Below are 15,164 nucleotides of genomic sequence, written 5' to 3' on the forward strand. Positions count from 1 at the left end.
AGAACTGAGGATGGCGAGGGATGGGGATGGAAATCGGGGGGGCGGGATGTAGAACTGGAGGGCACAGAAACTCGCAGGGATGGGCTGGGAGGATGAAAACGCAGAAGATGGAACCGTAGGGGACGAAAAGCAAGGACGAAATTAGGGCGAACTAAAAAGGAGAGGGAAACCTCAGGTGAGCAAAGAGAACTCGGGAAGAGAGCAAAGAAAAGGAGCTGGGGGGATGGAACGGGGAAGTAACTCTGGGAAGCGATAGAACTGGGGCGATGCAACTCAAAGGAGCGGGTTCAGAGCCCAGAGGCGGGGTCTTGGAATGAAAGGGCAGGGGCAGAACGGAGCAGGAGGGCTACGAAAGGGGGCGGGACTAGAACTCAAGAGGCGTGGTCTATCGGGGATGGGCGGGGCATCGCCACCGCCCGCCCCGCCCCCGACGCCGAGTCCAGCTACTGCCCCTAGGCAGCCAGCACACGCAGCCTCCTTCCCCCCGAGCGGAGCTGCGGGGCCGGCCGGGCCGGGGCGGACCCCGGGAACCCGGACGCGGCCGCCCGGGCCCGCGGGCGGGGGGATCGGCGGGGGGACCGGCGGCAGGGGCAGCCACCATGGAGTTCCGTCAGGAGGAGTTTCGGAAGCTAGCGGGTCGTGCCCTCGGGAGGCTGCACCGGTGAGCGTGGTGAGGGTCCTGGGCGGGAAAGAGCCCGAGGGTCCGCGGAGGACGCACATTCCCTCCCGGGCCTGGACAGACAGATGGACGGGCGATACCCGTGGGTGGAGGTTCCGGTTTTCTCCCTCCTTTTTTCGTGGTCCCCTCTCCTTGGTCCAGTCTCATCCATCACCTCGTTCATTTTTCCGTGCCCCACCCCACCCCAGACTTTATCCTTTTTTCCTCTCTTGGGTCTCTGACCCTCCTCCCCACTTTTGGTCTCCGTTCACTTATCTTCACTCTGCCTCCTTTCTTCGGATCTCTGCCCCCTTTTGGGTCTCTGTCCCCCACCCCCTCAAGTCTCTGCTGCCCTCTCTCTAGGTCTCCGACTCTTTCCTTTTGGGTGTCTGTCCCCCTCGCTCTGGGTTTTTAATCCCCCATCGTGGGTGTCTCCATCTCACTGTGTTTTCTCAGTTTCCATCTCTCAGAGAGTTTAATCTGAAGCTAAAGCGGATTGGGGCCCATTGGTCCTTGTCCTTGAGAAGAGCTAAGCTGGGAGGAGAAGCCAGGGTATCCTGGGTTTCTGGGGGAGAAAGAAGTTGCAGGCCAAAAATGAGGCTCCTGGGCGACCATAGACTTCCCAAAGGATATAGCCTAGAGCTAGGAAGGACTTCCTTTCATCCAGGGAGATGACCCCAGTGACCTGAGTGTCTCCAGGGCAGTCTGGACACCTCCCCCCAGCCTCTCACCCCCAACCCCAGCCCTGGCTTCAAGTCAGAGAAATTACTCAGCTGCGGAGAAGCCTAAAAATATCTGGCCATAGTGCGGGGAGGAGAGGGCCCCATCAGCACCATGCCCCTGCTGCCGTTCCCTCCAACCCTGTCCCCTTAGCCCTGACCCTATCTTTAGTTGACCCTCAGTCCATCTCCATAGGCTGTGCAAGTCCTTTTCTAAGATGAACACTAGTCCTGCTCGCCGCAGGTCACCTCCTAGCCCCAAAGGCCTCCCACCCTCTAGGAACTGGAGAGATGGGGATAAGGCTGGACAGAAGGGAGGGGGCAGGAAGATGGTGCAGTGGGGGGAGGGGGAGCTGAGATAACCTCACCCCTTCTTTTCCCAATCTTCCAGCCCCTCCCCACCCTTTTTCTCGCCTCCTTTCACGAGTTTCTCAAAATACATCAGTGCGAAGTCAGGAGAGGGAGAGAGACGTGCTGACGGAGGGGGCTGGAAGGGATGGTGGTGGTGGAGGGGTGGTGGTGGCAGGAGGGATGTGCTCCGCAGGCCCCCTCCCTCGGTCCCTGCTTCTCAGCTTCTCATCTGTGTCTGGGTTTCTCTCAGTCTGTCTGTGCCTAACTTTCACCTCTCTGAGCTGCCTCCTGAGCACCACCCCCCTACCCCGCAGACCCCAGAGCTCAGAGCTCCCACCAGGACACTCACCAAGGAGGTGGAGTTTGAGAAGCTCACTGCATCTGAACCCAGGGGTTGCCCCCTGATTCCATTCAATCATTTAGACAAAACTGGGGAAACTGAGGCTCAGTTCGAGAAGGGGGAGAAATCCACAGATAAGTACAAGTGTCATCATTTGAACCCAGGGCAGCCCTTCCCAAGCTGGGGATGGAGGCTACAGTTTCCTCGAGATGAGATGAGTGATCCTAGAGTGGGTGGGGAACTCCCTCAGCCCAGGAAACAGGCAGTAACCCAGATTGACTTGGGGCAAGGATGCAGGAGGAAGGGGAATGCAGGAGAGACAGGCACCAAGGTGCTTCCTTCCTGAGAGCCAGGCCTTGATTGGGGTGATCCCGGGGGCCAGGAGATGATCAGGACCCATCACTACTCTGGTGTGTGACCTTGGACATGCTATTTCTGCTTTCTGAACCTCAGTTTTTCCTTAGCTGTGCAATGGGAAGACAGTACCAAGGGATATAAGGGAATAGAGGCTTGAGGCAGCAGGGGAGCAGACAGAGAACCCCAGAGAAGCAAAGACAGAGACACAGAGAGGGAGACTGCGACACCGTCTTCATTTTGGTGAACTGCTTCCTAAGGGCGGCTTCTTCCTCCTCCTCAAGTCCTCAGACCTGAGTTCCAGGCTCCCAGAAAAGGGAGGAGGATCTCCCTCCAGGCTCTCCCCTCTCTCTGGTAGGGAGGGGAAGCACTGGGGTCATGTCATCTCTGTGTCCCTGGTTCTCCTACCCTGAGATGATCAGTATCACCTGGAGGTTCCCTCTCCGTAACCTCACATTCTACCCCTGCTCCCATTTTCTAGATGTGGGAGCCCCCACCACATCCCATTTAGAAAGCCTTGGTCATGGGGGGCTCAGTCAGTTGAGCGTCTGTCTTCTGCTCCGTTGTGATCTCAGGATCCTGGGATTGAGTCCCGCATTGGACTCCTTGCTCGGCGGGGAGCCTGCTTCTCTATCAGCCGCTCTCCCTGCTTGGATTCCCTCTCTCTCTCTCTTTCTCTGACAAATAAATAGATAAAATAAAATTTCAAAAATAGAAAGCCTCGGTCAGAGATCCGGACACATTGGAGTATTAGATTGAGTATCAAATTTCAGGGGACTGTGAGCACCTCCTGAGTGTCAGGGTCAAATAGCAACCACAGGGTTCTGGGTCAAAGTCTAATCACATTGGCAGGCACGTTCTGAGTTCTGACTTGGGGTGGTGGGCGGTTCCCACCCACCGCGGGGTGGGGACCGCCCACCACCCTGCACTGTCATTCTGGGGCATTTATTCCCCCTCTCTCTGGCTCTCATTCTCTACCCTCCTGGGTTCTGTCCACTCCCTGAGGCTCTTTCTCCCACCCCCGTTTCTTAGCGCCCCCCCCACCTCCTTAAGTTCTAGGATGGGGAGGGTGGCTGTGTTCTCTCATCTCTTCCACCCGCCTCCCCCCAGACCGTCTGGCTGTTCTTTCCTCCCCCGTCCCAGTCTCCCTCGCCTCCATCTGTTCTAGCCCCTTCCTGGGATCCAGCCCGATCCCCTGGCTGCGTACCCGCCTCAGAGATGGGCCGTATCTCACAAATCACGTCTCTCCTCGTTCTCCCAGTCTCTCCATCTTTCTCTCAACGTTCTGGTCTCTGCATCTGTAGCCTCTCTTTTGGGTTTCTGTCCCCACCTATGTTTGGGTCTCTGTTCCCCCTCCATCTCTGAGTTTCTGCCCCCTTCCCTCCTAGGGTCCCTGTTCTGTTCCCTCTTTTCTCTCTGGTCTCTGTCCCTCCATCTGTATCTATGATCCTTTTGTTTCTGCCTCTGTCCCCCTCCCATCTCTGTCGCCCTCCTTTTGGGTCTTTGCACACCTGTCTCAGGGCACCTCTCTTTCCCGGCAACCTCTCTCTGGATGTGAGGTGGCTCTCCAAATACGCTATCCATCATCACAGACTCAATCCCTGTTCCAGAACGGGCGGGGGCGAGAGCCACGCTGGGGACTGAGCCAATCCCCCTACCAGGGCCATCTGTCCCTTGCCAGGACACCACCCGCCACCCCCCTCTTCCTATCCCCTAGCTGACAGCCTGAACTCAAGGTTCCCCAGGGATGACTGGCTGGGCTGCTGGATTCTAGGGACCCTGACTTCTCCCCCGCCCCAGGGAATGGGCTTCTGGTGTCTGAAGGGCATCAGCTGGAAGTCAGCCCCACACCTGGGGCCTGGAAGCAGGGAAGGGCACGCCACTGGGGGCAGGGGAGGAGGGCGGGCGGTATATATAGCAGACGTGGCTGAGAAGCATCTGTTCTTTTGACACCTTTGCTGAAGCATCTCCTTAGCGCCTTTTGCTTCCTCAAATAGACTCATATCTGGGAGAGGGGGCTGGAAGGAGTCTCTGGGCCTCAGGGTGGGGGCTGGGGGCACAGACTCTTGGATTGCCAAGTGTAGTTTGGGGTCTAAAACTCCCGAGTCCAGAGATAATGGGACTGGGGGAAAGGGGGATTGAGCACCTCCACACCTGAGTCTGCAGGAGAAGGGGGCTGGCAGCGTGAATTTCTGGTCTGAAGGGGATGGAGAGAGGGGGTCCAGCTTCCTGGATCCCGGGGGTGGGGGGAAAGGAAACTAGAGAAGTTCCTGGACTCCTGGGGAAGGAGGGACTGCGGGCTTAGGATCCTTAGGGTCTTGAAAAGCAGCTGGTTTTGCCCTGGACTCCTGTGTCGTGGGGAGGAGGTGGCCAGCGGCCTGGACTTACGAGAGTGTTGGACTCTTGCGGCCCTGCAGGCTTCTGGAGAAGCGACAGGAAGGTGCAGAGACGCTAGAGCTGAGTGCCGACGGGCGCCCAGTGACGACGCAGACCCGGGACCCGCCTGTAGTGGACTGCACCTGTTTCGGTCTCCCTCGTCGCTACATTATCGCCATCATGAGCGGTCTGGGCTTCTGCATCAGCTTTGGTATCCGCTGCAACCTGGGCGTGGCCATCGTCTCCATGGTCAACAACAGCACGACCCACCGCGGGGGCCACGTGGTGGTGCAGGTAGTTAAGGGGCATGGCCAGGCACGCGGGCCCACCTAGCTCTGCCCACGCCCTCTGATGACGTCACGCTCCCCCGGACAGAGCCCTGGCCAAGCCCCTTCTAACCCCAGCCTGAGCAGCCTCGCCCATCCGCGCGTCCCCCTACGGCTGGCTCCCTTCTGCCTCAGGGCTCTTCCCTTCCTAAGCCTTGCCCCAGACCTAAATGAAGCCCAGCCCCTATTTAGTTCAGGCCCCCGATTTACAAATGCAGACTCAGCGCCGGTATTGGGGTTCCTGCATGTTGCCCCTGCTCCCCTGTAAGGCTCCTAGCAACTTTGCTTCACCTGCCACCCACGCCTGTCCCAGCGTCACAACCTAAACTCAGTCCCATCGCGAGCCCCACACTGAAGTTTGATCCTGGCTTTTCTGAAGTTCTGTCTCCGCTACATCCCGCTTCATCTGCTCTGGCCTTTACCTGAAGGCCGCCTCATCTCAGACTTTCTCCCTAATTTTTTTTTTTTAAAGATTTTATTATTTATTTGACAGAGAGAGATCACAAATAGGCAGAGAGGCAGGCAGAGAGAGAGAGAGAGAGGAGGAAGCAGGCTCCCCGCTGAGCGGAGAGCCCGATGCGGGACTCGATCCCAGGACCCTGAGATCATGACCCGAGCCGAAGGCAGCGGCTTAACCCACTGAGCCACCCAGGCGCCCCCCCCCTTTTTTTTTTTAATGTAACCTTTACACTCAACCGGGGGCTCGAACTTGGAACCCCAAGATCAAGAGTTGCATGCTCTATCGAGCCAGCCAGGCGCCCCACTTTCTCCCTATTTTAACTCCGGTGTTGGCCATGCCCCTACCTTAGGAAAAATCCCGACTTAGGCACGGGTCTACCTCGCACCTTCACACCTTCGGCTGCTTCTCATCCCTGACTAGACCCCCACCCCCGCCCCAGTCACTCCGCAAACAGTTCGTAGGTTGGTTAAGAGAAGTAAGTGGAGACACAGTCCCCACCCCATTGACGGCCCCCCAGACATTCAGAGAAGGGGCCCTGGTGCCGGGAAGCAGGCAGAGCGAGGGTTCCAGGCAGGGACAGGCTTGGCTGCTAACTGTAGTGCAAGGATCCTTCTGGGTCCTTGTTGCTGATTGGCTGAGGGAGTAAATCTATCTGTGCTGATTGGTGGAGGGTCAGAGCCTGGGCCACTAATTTGACATGCCTTTTGGCCCGCAGAAAGCTCAATTTAACTGGGATCCAGAGACTGTTGGCCTCATACACGGCTCCTTTTTCTGGGGCTACATTGTCACCCAGATTCCCGGAGGATTTATCTGTCAAAAATTCGCAGCCAACAGGTACAGGGCTGGGTTCTCAAGGTGGGCGGGAACTACTTAGAAGGTGTGGCCTGGCATTTCCGGGCTGGAGGGGGGATAGGAGGGGCCTGGGTGGGGGGCGGGGTCTTAGAGAAAGGCGGGGTTTGTGGTTGTGGGAGGTAAGATTTGCAAAGAAGGTGGGGGCGGGTTCTGGGGGACCACAAGGCCTGGCCCTCCGCGGTTAGAAAGAACAGAATCCTAGCTTTGGTGGGATCGCTGGACCCCATTCTTGTACTATGGACTCTTCCCACCAGGGTTTTCGGCTTTGCCATTGTCGCTACATCAACTCTAAACATGCTGATCCCCTCGGCTGCCCGAGTCCATTATGGCTGTGTCATCTTCGTGAGGATCCTGCAGGGGTTGGTAGAGGTAAAGCCCCGCTCCATACTACCCTGTGCCTGTTCTCACTCCGCCTCTTCTCGTTGACTTTGGCTTTCTCCTTCCTAGGGGGTCACGTACCCTGCCTGCCACGGCATCTGGAGCAAATGGGCCCCTCCCTTAGAGCGGAGTCGCTTGGCAACAACAGCCTTTTGCGGTGAGCAGAAGGGGCTGGGATCTGGACATGTGGGTCTGAGGGAGGAGGGACTGTGGCCTGTACTTCTGTGTCCCCGGAAGGCAGGGCCTGGGAGGCCCCATTCCTGGATCTGAGAATAGATGAGCCTGGTCTACACATTGCGTCCTCCCCCTTAGGTTCCTATGCTGGGGCGGTGGTCGCGATGCCTCTCGCTGGGGTCCTGGTGCAGTACTCAGGATGGAGTTCTGTGTTCTACGTCTACGGTGAGGGGTCCGAAGGCCTTGGTCTGGGTGGCGCAGGGGTGGAGCGAGGCCGGTCGTCACCTCGCTTCCATCCCTCTCCTGACCCTCCCCAGGCAGCTTCGGGATCTTTTGGTACCTGTTCTGGCTGCTCGTCTCCTATGAGTCCCCAGCTCTGCACCCCAGCATTTCGGAAGAGGAGCGAAAGTACATCGAGGACGCCATCGGCGAGAGCGCCAAACTCATGAACCCGGTCACGGTCAGGGCCCAAGCCTGCGGGGGTGGAGGCGCCATGGGGCAAGGAGAGCTATTCAGGCAGGGAGGCAGGAGAAGAGGGGGATTCGAACCTCTACAGTGTGTAGATTGTGGTGGGTTCCCCTAGACTCTCAGAAGAGACCAAACTGGGAGGTGAGGTGGGCGGGGCTAGAACCTAGGAGGCGGAGCTAAAGCGCGGAGAAGAAAGGATTAGCAGGTGCTGAGGACAGAACCCATGTGGGGCGTGGTTAAGCCAGCAGAAGCGGGCTTGAATGTGGAGGATTCACTCAGACCTTGGGATGAGTGAGGCTAGAATTAGGCGGTATAATGGAATGGAAATAGATTCCCGGGCTCACATTTACCCGTCCCTGAGGGTCATCGTGGGGTCCGGACACCTATGCACCTGTGGGGCACTGCAGAGGCGGGACACCTGCATGAAGGGATCTTCATGAAGTGTCACTGTGAAGTGTCACTGTGAAGCTAGGATGCCGAGGTCCCCACAGGGACATGGCCAAGTTGGCGCCCCTGCGCCCGTGGAGGTTTTGGTGAGGTCAGGAAACCTGAGTCTCTGTGGGACTATGATTGGGTACTTGAAGAGACACGGAGATAGCCCAGCCCAGGTCTCTATCTTAGCGACCTCTCCACTCCACCTCCCCGACCCTCCACAGAAATTTAACACACCTTGGCGGCGCTTCTTCACGTCCATGCCAGTCTATGCCATCATCGTGGCCAACTTCTGCCGCAGCTGGACGTTCTACTTGCTCCTTATCTCCCAGCCCGCCTACTTCGAAGAGGTGTTCGGCTTCGAGATCAGCAAGGTTGGGCCCAGGGAAGGAAAGGCAGGGGGCGCAGCGGGGGGAGATGGAGCAGCGGTCCTGGATCCCTAGAGGTTGGAACGAGGGACAGGGAGGAGCCAAAGGTACCGGAAGTGGGTGGAGATGCGGGCCAGCCGCCCCTGAGCCCTCGCTCTGTATGCTTTCTGGCGCAGGTGGGCTTGGTGTCAGCGTTGCCCCACTTGGTCATGACCATCATCGTGCCCATCGGCGGCCAGATCGCGGACTTCCTGAGGAGCCGCCGAATCATGTCCACCACTAACGTGCGCAAGTTGATGAACTGTGGAGGTGAGTCGGGCGGGGCCCTGCGCGCGGTCTGGGAAAGCCGCGGCGGGGCGGGATCCCCCGGAGGTCGGAGGTGGGGTCAGGGGCGTGTCCAAGAAGGCGTAGACGGGGTGAGGCCCATCTTGGATGAACAGAATCTCCAGCGGCCCTCTCGAGGCCCACCGGGTGGAAGGACAAGGCGGGTGTGACCATCGGGTGGAGCCGGGAGGAGACCAAGTTCGGTCTGGCAGGGCGGGGCCTACACGGGACTGGGCGGAGCAGGACGGGAACTGGGCTATCTAGAGGGGCTATGAATGGGGGACCTGGAGAGGTCTGCGGGGCGTGCTGCCCAATCAGTGAGAACCGAAGAAAGGTGGGGAGGTGCACGGGTGGGGCTTGGACCCTGCGTCTTCAGCGCCCCGCCTAGGTAGGCAGTGGGGCCATGGAGGGCCTAGCCGGGGCCGTGGTGGCTCTGGGGCGCGTGGTCGCGGACGTTAGGGAGGTGAGGTTTTGGTTAGGACGGGCGCAGGCGGACTGCTAGACAAAGAAGGCTGAACGGGACAGGCATGGAGGTGGCCGGCCTGGGGCTGGAAGGGCGGTGTGAGGCCGCCGACGCTCAGAGGACACGGCCCTCCGGCCCTCTAGGCTTCGGCATGGAAGCCACGCTGCTGCTGGTGGTCGGCTACTCGCACTCCAAGGGAGTGGCCATCTCCTTCCTGGTCCTCGCGGTGGGCTTCAGCGGCTTCGCCATTTCTGGTGAGAACCGCGAGTCCGCAGCTTGGCGGACTCGGGACAGCTCTGTAGGGAACTTCCTGGCTCAGGAAGGGGACCTCCCAGCCTGGCAAAAGGCAGCCTGGAAAGAGCAGGAGGGACGGGGGAGGTTGCGATGGGAGGAGGAGCGGCTTGGCAGCGGGAGTCTCCCGAGTGTGGTTCAATGGGGAGTGATCTGGAGTGACGCCTTCTGGCTGCCTCCCCAGGGTTCAACGTGAACCACCTGGACATCGCCCCGCGCTACGCCAGCATCCTCATGGGCATCTCCAACGGCGTGGGCACGTTGTCAGGCATGGTGTGCCCCATCATCGTGGGTGCCATGACTAAGCACAAGGTCCGTGCGCCAGTCCTGACCCACTCGCCCTCCCAGTTTGTGTATGGGACCTCCCTGACCGGCTTCACCGTCGCTGGCCTCCATCCCTGTCCTCTCCTGGTCTCTCCGCTTCCCTCTGGATCCCTGCCTCCCTCTCTGTGCACTCGGGTTCTCGCTCCACCTTCGTTTCTCTGTCCTCTGACCTCACCTTCCCCTTGTCCCCCCACAGACTCGCGAGGAGTGGCAGTATGTATTTCTAATTGCCTCCCTGGTGCACTACGGGGGTGTCATCTTCTACGGGGTCTTCGCTTCTGGGGAGAAGCAGCCGTGGGCGGAGCCTGAGGAGATGAGCGAAGAGAAGTGTGGCTTCGTTGGCCATGACCAGCTGGCTGGCAGCGATGAAAGCGAAATGGAGGATGACGCTGAGCCCCCTGGGGCTCCTCCCGCCCCCCCGCCTTCCTATGGGGCCACACACAGCACATTTCAGCCCCCAAGACCCCCGCCCCCTGTCCGGGACTACTGACCATGTGCCTCCCACTGAATGGCAGTTTCCGGGACCTCCATTCCACACATCACTGGCCTGAGTGACTGTCAAGGAACCCCAGTTCTCTCTGTCCTGCTGCAGGCCTAAGAAGCATTCACCCTCTTCCCCAGTGCGGTCAAGTCCTCGTCCCCTCCCAATCGCGCCTCTCCACTTGTTCTGCCTCAGTGGTTTCAAATCTCTCCTTTCAGGGCTCTATTTGAATGGACAGTTCAATCTTTTACTTTCTCTTGTGGTTTTGAGGCACCCTACCCCGGCCCTTTCCTTTAACCCTCCCCCCCCACTCTGGGGCTAACCCCCCACCCCCACCCCCAGACTACTCAGCCTTCCTTGCCTTTCAGAAACATTCAAGGTCTTCCTCTAGAAGTTACAAACCTCTCCCCATTCCATTTTGCATTTTCCAGGTTGGATTAACCAATCGCCCATCCCCGCCATTCTAAGGATCGATTCTCACCAGCGTTTCTGAGGGAGAATGGCGGTTTCAAACCCCCTCCCCACTCCCCGCAACCCTCTCCCTTCACCAGCAGGTTCTGCTGAAGCACCAAATTCCCCAAGACCTTCTCCCTAGCTTAGCACAATGTCTAGGGAAGCAAGATGACAGTTTTAACACTATGCCTCTCTCCACCCCCACGCACTTTTTCTGACATGTTTTCAGGTCTGAATAGTGGCTGCTCAAGACCATCGACTCAATGGTGTGAAGCCACCATCACTGAACTTCCCTGTGGTGGTTTGCAGATGCCCCTCTTCCCCTTAATTCCTTGCACTTTATTCTCCTGGGTGGTTTCGAACTACTCTTGTTTTCTCAGTGGCCATTTGTTGTGTCCCTCAGGGGCTAAACGACTCAAAATCTGGGATCCTTCCCTTCTCAGACTCCCCTCTTTCGGCTTAGAATTTGGGGACCATATGCAGGAGGAGTCATGGAATCCCGGAAATGGAATGGGGCTGGGAGAGAGGGGTGTTTTCCCCTGGAGCAGGGTTGTGTCTTTGTGTCTCCGTCTCTGTGACTGTAAACCCTGCCTCACTCCCAATAAAATGCTTTGGTGTACACAATCAGCCGTCATCGGCCTTGGCGGTCAGAGAAACCTGGGCCCCCAGCTCCCTCCTCCAGTCAGACCCAGAGTCCTGGGGCCCCAGTCCCGTCCTCTCCCAGGAAGCAGGCCAGAATAGGGGTCTAGTCAGAGGAACACTTGATTTATTCGGCCTCAGACGATGTTCTCCGATCACAGCGAAAGCATCTCAGTGTGTTGAACGTCCTATCCGAGAGGACTACTATGCAGCAAAGCGTGCCGGGAGGAAAGGACCTCTGGGTCCTATCTCCGTGCGAGGTGGCGCGGGTCTGTCAGGACGCGAGTGGGGCTCACATGAAATTGTTGGGGAGCGTGGCGGGGGAGAGCGGCTCCAGGCTCTGGGGGCGGTTCCCGCGGGGCGGCGGGGGCAGCTTGGGCGGCAGCGGGGGGGTGGGCGGTGGCTGTTTAGTGGCGATGTGTGAAGGGACCCAAGCATCCGGGGCATAAAAGTAAAGGTCGTAGGGGTCCTTCGGGGCTTCCAAATGCATAACTGTGGAAGCAAAGGGGAGAGGGCATCACTAGGCAGACAGGGGTCCTGTCCCCTCTGCTACGCCGCTGGCCAAGGAGGAGGCGGGAAAGAGGATTCAGATTGTTTTCTGGGCTTGGGTTTTCAAATTAAAGGGCGATGCCCCCTAGAATCAAAGAGGGGTGCGTGGCGTCGGAGCAGCAGGGCGGGGCCTGCAGTGGAGAGGGCGGGGTATACAGGGCTCCTCTGGGAGGGGGAAGGGGCGGGGCTTGTGGGGATCCAGGGATCCCAGCCTGTTGCAATTCCCAGCTGGACTGGGAGCGGCGCTGGACGTGTCGCCGGGAATTTCGGAGAATTGGGGGGCAGAATCATGGAAGGGTCGGGACTTCTATTGACCTTGGTTGGGGGACCTGAGTTTTGACAGGGCGCCCTAAAGTGCCAGGCAAAACCGCGTTAAAGAAACGTGCAGTCATTCAAGGAGAAGGGCGGTGTGAGGGGTCGCTCACCAGGTTCATCTCCGTCGTTTGGAAGCCGGTGGTGTGCGAAGGGCCGGTGTCGAGCCGCCCGGCGGTAGAGACACCAGAGCAGCAGGAAAATGCCGATCAGCAGTCCGGTCCCCGCGAGGAAGAGGCAGAGGGCCCCGCCCGTCGCACCCCGGGGGCGCCCCACCAGAGTCACGCCTGAAGGACCAGGGTTCAAGGATTGAGCAATCTAAACTCCCAGCCCCTACTTCCAGAGACCCAGGAGCCCCGGCCTCCCTTCACCCTCACATCCCCAGACGATCCCTCAGCCGCCTCCTGCCTCGCACTCAGGAGTGGGAGGCGGTGGAGGAGGGAGGGGGGTGTTCCCTAGGCCGCCTTCCCTCAGACCAGGAGTCCAGAACCCCCTCCTCCCTCCGACGCAGAAGTCCAGGTCCTGGCCCCTCACCGGTCTCCTCCACTCGTTCCACCACGATGATAGTGCTGACTCTCTCACCTCGGCTGCGGCGCTGGGGGGCCCGCGGAGTGGCAGGGGCCGGCTGACTGGGGGAACCCAGAGGAGCAGGGGGGCCCGCAATCCGGGCTGAGGGAAGAAGGGCATCATGCCCTTTCAGGCTAGTGTTCTGGGAGGCCTTCAGCTCAACTGTCCCAGGAGAAACTGAGGCGGGCAATTTAAGGGACTCAGGCTGGGTCACTGCAGGGGTTTCTGGTTTGGGACTCAGGGCCAGCTCATTTGGGTCAGTAGCTTTGACCTTGAAAGGTGTAGTCGATTCTGGGTGAGGACTGGCGGAGATCTCAGGGTCAGAGGTCATGGGGTTCTCTGTGGCATCTTGGTACTGGGGTGTGGGGGATTCTGTTTGGGGCATTTCAGTGGGGCTGGGGTTGTGAATTCCATGGGATTCTTGGTGGGGGGTCTCAGTAGAGTCGGGATGGAGGGTCTGGAGGAATTCAGAGTTTGGGGTTTCGGTGGTGTCAGGGTTATGGGTTTCTGGAGATTTGGGGTGAAGAATCTTGGTGGGGCCAGGATGTGGGGTCTCAGGGACTTCTGCAAGTGAGACTTTGGTGGAGTTAAGTTTGGGAATCTCTGGGGATTCTTGGTGTGGAGTTTGGGTAGGGTCGGGGCTTGGGGTCTCAGGAAATTCTGGATATGAGGTTTTGGAGGGATTAGGTTTGAAGGTCTCAGGGGATTCTGGGTGTGGACTGTCAGTCGGGTCAGGTTTGGGGGTCTCAGAAGGTTCTGGATCTGTCATTTCAGAGTGGTTAATTTTGGGGGTCTCCAGGGAGTCTGCTAGTGAGGTATTGAGTGAGTTAAATTTAGGGTTCTCAAAAGACTCTGGGTGTGGGGTTTCTCGGAGGTCATGGTTGGTAGTCTCAGTGAAGTCAAGGCGGGAGGGCTCAGGGGAAACTGCATGAGGTGATTTGGAGGGTTCGGGGTAAGCAGTCGCAGGGGAGTCTGGGTTAGGCAGGTCTCTAGTGGCATTCTCAGAAGCTAGAGGGGAGGTCTGAGAGGGGCGGCCCATTTCAGGGAAGTCGGAGCCTGCAAGCGGCGAGGCCGAAGGGTCGGCCTTGGAACCCAGCCGGGCGAGGAGGAAGACAAGGAAGAAGAGGATCGGGCTGAGGGATTTCATAGTTCTGGGAGACGCCTATAGCTGCGGCGGAGGGAGAAGAAAAGGGTTAAGGTTGGAAGCCTGCAGGGAACCCCGGCCCACTCCCAGAGGCCACGCCCACCCCGGAGACCACGCCCCGTTCTCCAGGTGGGCGGAGATCCCTCAGAGCTCCGCGCCCGGGAAAGGAGAGGAACCCAGCTGCAACTCCCTGAAGGCTATGGGGCCATAGCTGCCATAGCTACGGGAGACAGAGGAGCGGGGCTTCTTGGGAGTCGTAGTTAATTTCCTTATCTGTTTCCCTGAGGGGGTCCCAGAAAAATTGGGAAGGACCTCAGACCTCACCGGCCTCAGACTTCCTCTACTTCTATTTCAGAGGGTTTAGACCTCCAAGGGGACATAGGATCCCTTACTCTCCCATGGCTGCGGACACCTTCACCACACAGTTGTTTACACCAGAGGAGGCTCAGAAGGAATGGCTGTGGGCTGCGGCCCGACAGGAATGGATCTGAGGGAGGAGGGAGACTCCTGGGACCTGGGAGAGAAAACTGCTGGGGGTTCACTCCAGTTTCCAGAGGGTGGATGGGCATTGTGGGTCTAAATTCCTAGTTCCTTAGGAGAGACCTGAAGGTTCAGATGCCTAGAATTTTGAGGGAGTAAGATTAGGGGACCTGGATTACAGAGTAGAAAGGAGACCGGAAACTCCGAGTCTTTGGCCCTCAGCAGACAGGGGTGTAGGGTTCTGGATGGGGCAGGACTCTGGTCACTCTGTTTATTGAGGATGGCGCTGAGATCCCAGACTCTCAGGATTGGTCTGGGGCAGACACCTAGGTCTGTGCTCAGGTGGAGGTGGGGGTGCCAGATACCTGAGTAGGACACGGTTACTTGGGGCATGGGGTCTCTTACCTGCTTAGTGAGGTCCAAGATAACAGCAGATGAGCAGAGCTGGACGCAGAGATCGGTGAATGCTGCAGAATGGCTCCGGGAGGGGCAGCAGGAGGTAGGGTCCCAGGGGCATGGGTGACGCACCTGACCCTGTCTCTGGGGATCCTGGGAACCTGGCTACAGCCTTGTGTTCTTAAAGGGACAGAGATAAAGAACATTATCTCTGGAACAGGGAAGGGAGTTGGGATTGGATCATCTATCTGGTGGAGGGATATGGCCCAACCAATCTATCTTCTCTTTGAAACCAGGCATCCAGGGGTGCCTGGGTAGCTCAGTCGGTTAAGCGTCTGCCTTTGGCTCGGGTCATGATCCAAGGGCCCTGGGATCGAGCTCTGAGTCTTGCTTGTGCTATCAAATAAATAAAATCTTAAAAATAAAATAAAAAAGAAGAAGAAGAAGAAAAAAAAAGAAACCAGGGATCCAGGACATCTGCCATC

The 15,164-nt window shown here is 58.3% G+C and overlaps 2 protein-coding genes across 3 annotated transcripts; one reads left to right on the forward strand and one right to left on the reverse strand.

Moving 5' to 3' along the window:
* Positions 1-584: 584 nt before the first annotated feature.
* On the forward strand, positions 585-11,216 carry SLC17A7 (solute carrier family 17 member 7). 2 transcript variants are annotated; one of them, XM_044256891.1, is made up of 12 exons: positions 585-661; positions 4,840-5,092; positions 6,300-6,418; positions 6,691-6,805; positions 6,884-6,971; positions 7,127-7,213; positions 7,306-7,448; positions 8,113-8,262; positions 8,433-8,565; positions 9,187-9,297; positions 9,519-9,646; positions 9,855-11,216. In XM_044256891.1, exons 1-12 carry the CDS (start codon positions 600-602, stop codon positions 10,146-10,148), a joined length of 1,683 nt encoding a protein of 560 aa, XP_044112826.1. In that variant the 5' UTR covers positions 585-599; the 3' UTR covers positions 10,149-11,216. The 2 variants fall into 2 exon arrangements, with proteins under 2 accessions (XP_044112826.1, XP_044112828.1); XM_044256893.1 differs by lacking the exon at positions 9,187-9,297.
* A 307-nt stretch (positions 11,217-11,523) lies between these two features.
* On the reverse strand, positions 11,524-14,734 carry GFY (golgi associated olfactory signaling regulator). The gene is made up of 4 exons (XM_044260510.1): positions 14,689-14,734; positions 12,627-13,827; positions 12,206-12,379; positions 11,524-11,723 (listed from the first exon to the last, which is right to left on the reverse strand). Exons 2-4 carry the CDS (start codon positions 13,804-13,806, stop codon positions 11,524-11,526), a joined length of 1,554 nt encoding a protein of 517 aa, XP_044116445.1. The 5' UTR covers positions 13,807-13,827; positions 14,689-14,734.
* Positions 14,735-15,164: the final 430 nt, after the last annotated feature.

This window comes from Neovison vison, chromosome 7 (assembly GCF_020171115.1).
Source record: "Neovison vison isolate M4711 chromosome 7, ASM_NN_V1, whole genome shotgun sequence".
In the NCBI taxonomy this organism is placed as follows: Eukaryota; Metazoa; Chordata; class Mammalia; order Carnivora; family Mustelidae; genus Neogale; species Neogale vison.

Bases quoted from the DNA above. Each gene is read 5' to 3' on its own strand.
- SLC17A7 (XM_044256891.1), top strand. From the start codon at position 600: ATGGAGTTCCGTCAGGAGGAGTTTCGGAAGCTAGCGGGTCGTGCCCTC. The intron at 6,419-6,690 runs GTACAGGGCTGG...TCTTCCCACCAG, and splicing joins CAAAAATTCGCAGCCAACAG to GGTTTTCGGCTTTGCCATTG. The intron at 6,972-7,126 runs GTGAGCAGAAGG...CCTCCCCCTTAG, and splicing joins GGCAACAACAGCCTTTTGCG to GTTCCTATGCTGGGGCGGTG.
- GFY (XM_044260510.1), bottom strand. From the start codon at position 13,806: ATGAAATCCCTCAGCCCGATCCTCTTCTTCCTTGTCTTCCTCCTCGCC. The intron at 12,380-12,626 runs GTGAGGGGCCAG...CTGGTCCTTCAG, and splicing joins GGAACGAGTGGAGGAGACCG to GCGTGACTCTGGTGGGGCGC. The intron at 11,724-12,205 runs GTGAGCGACCCC...TTGCTTCCACAG, and splicing joins AAACGACGGAGATGAACCTG to TTATGCATTTGGAAGCCCCG.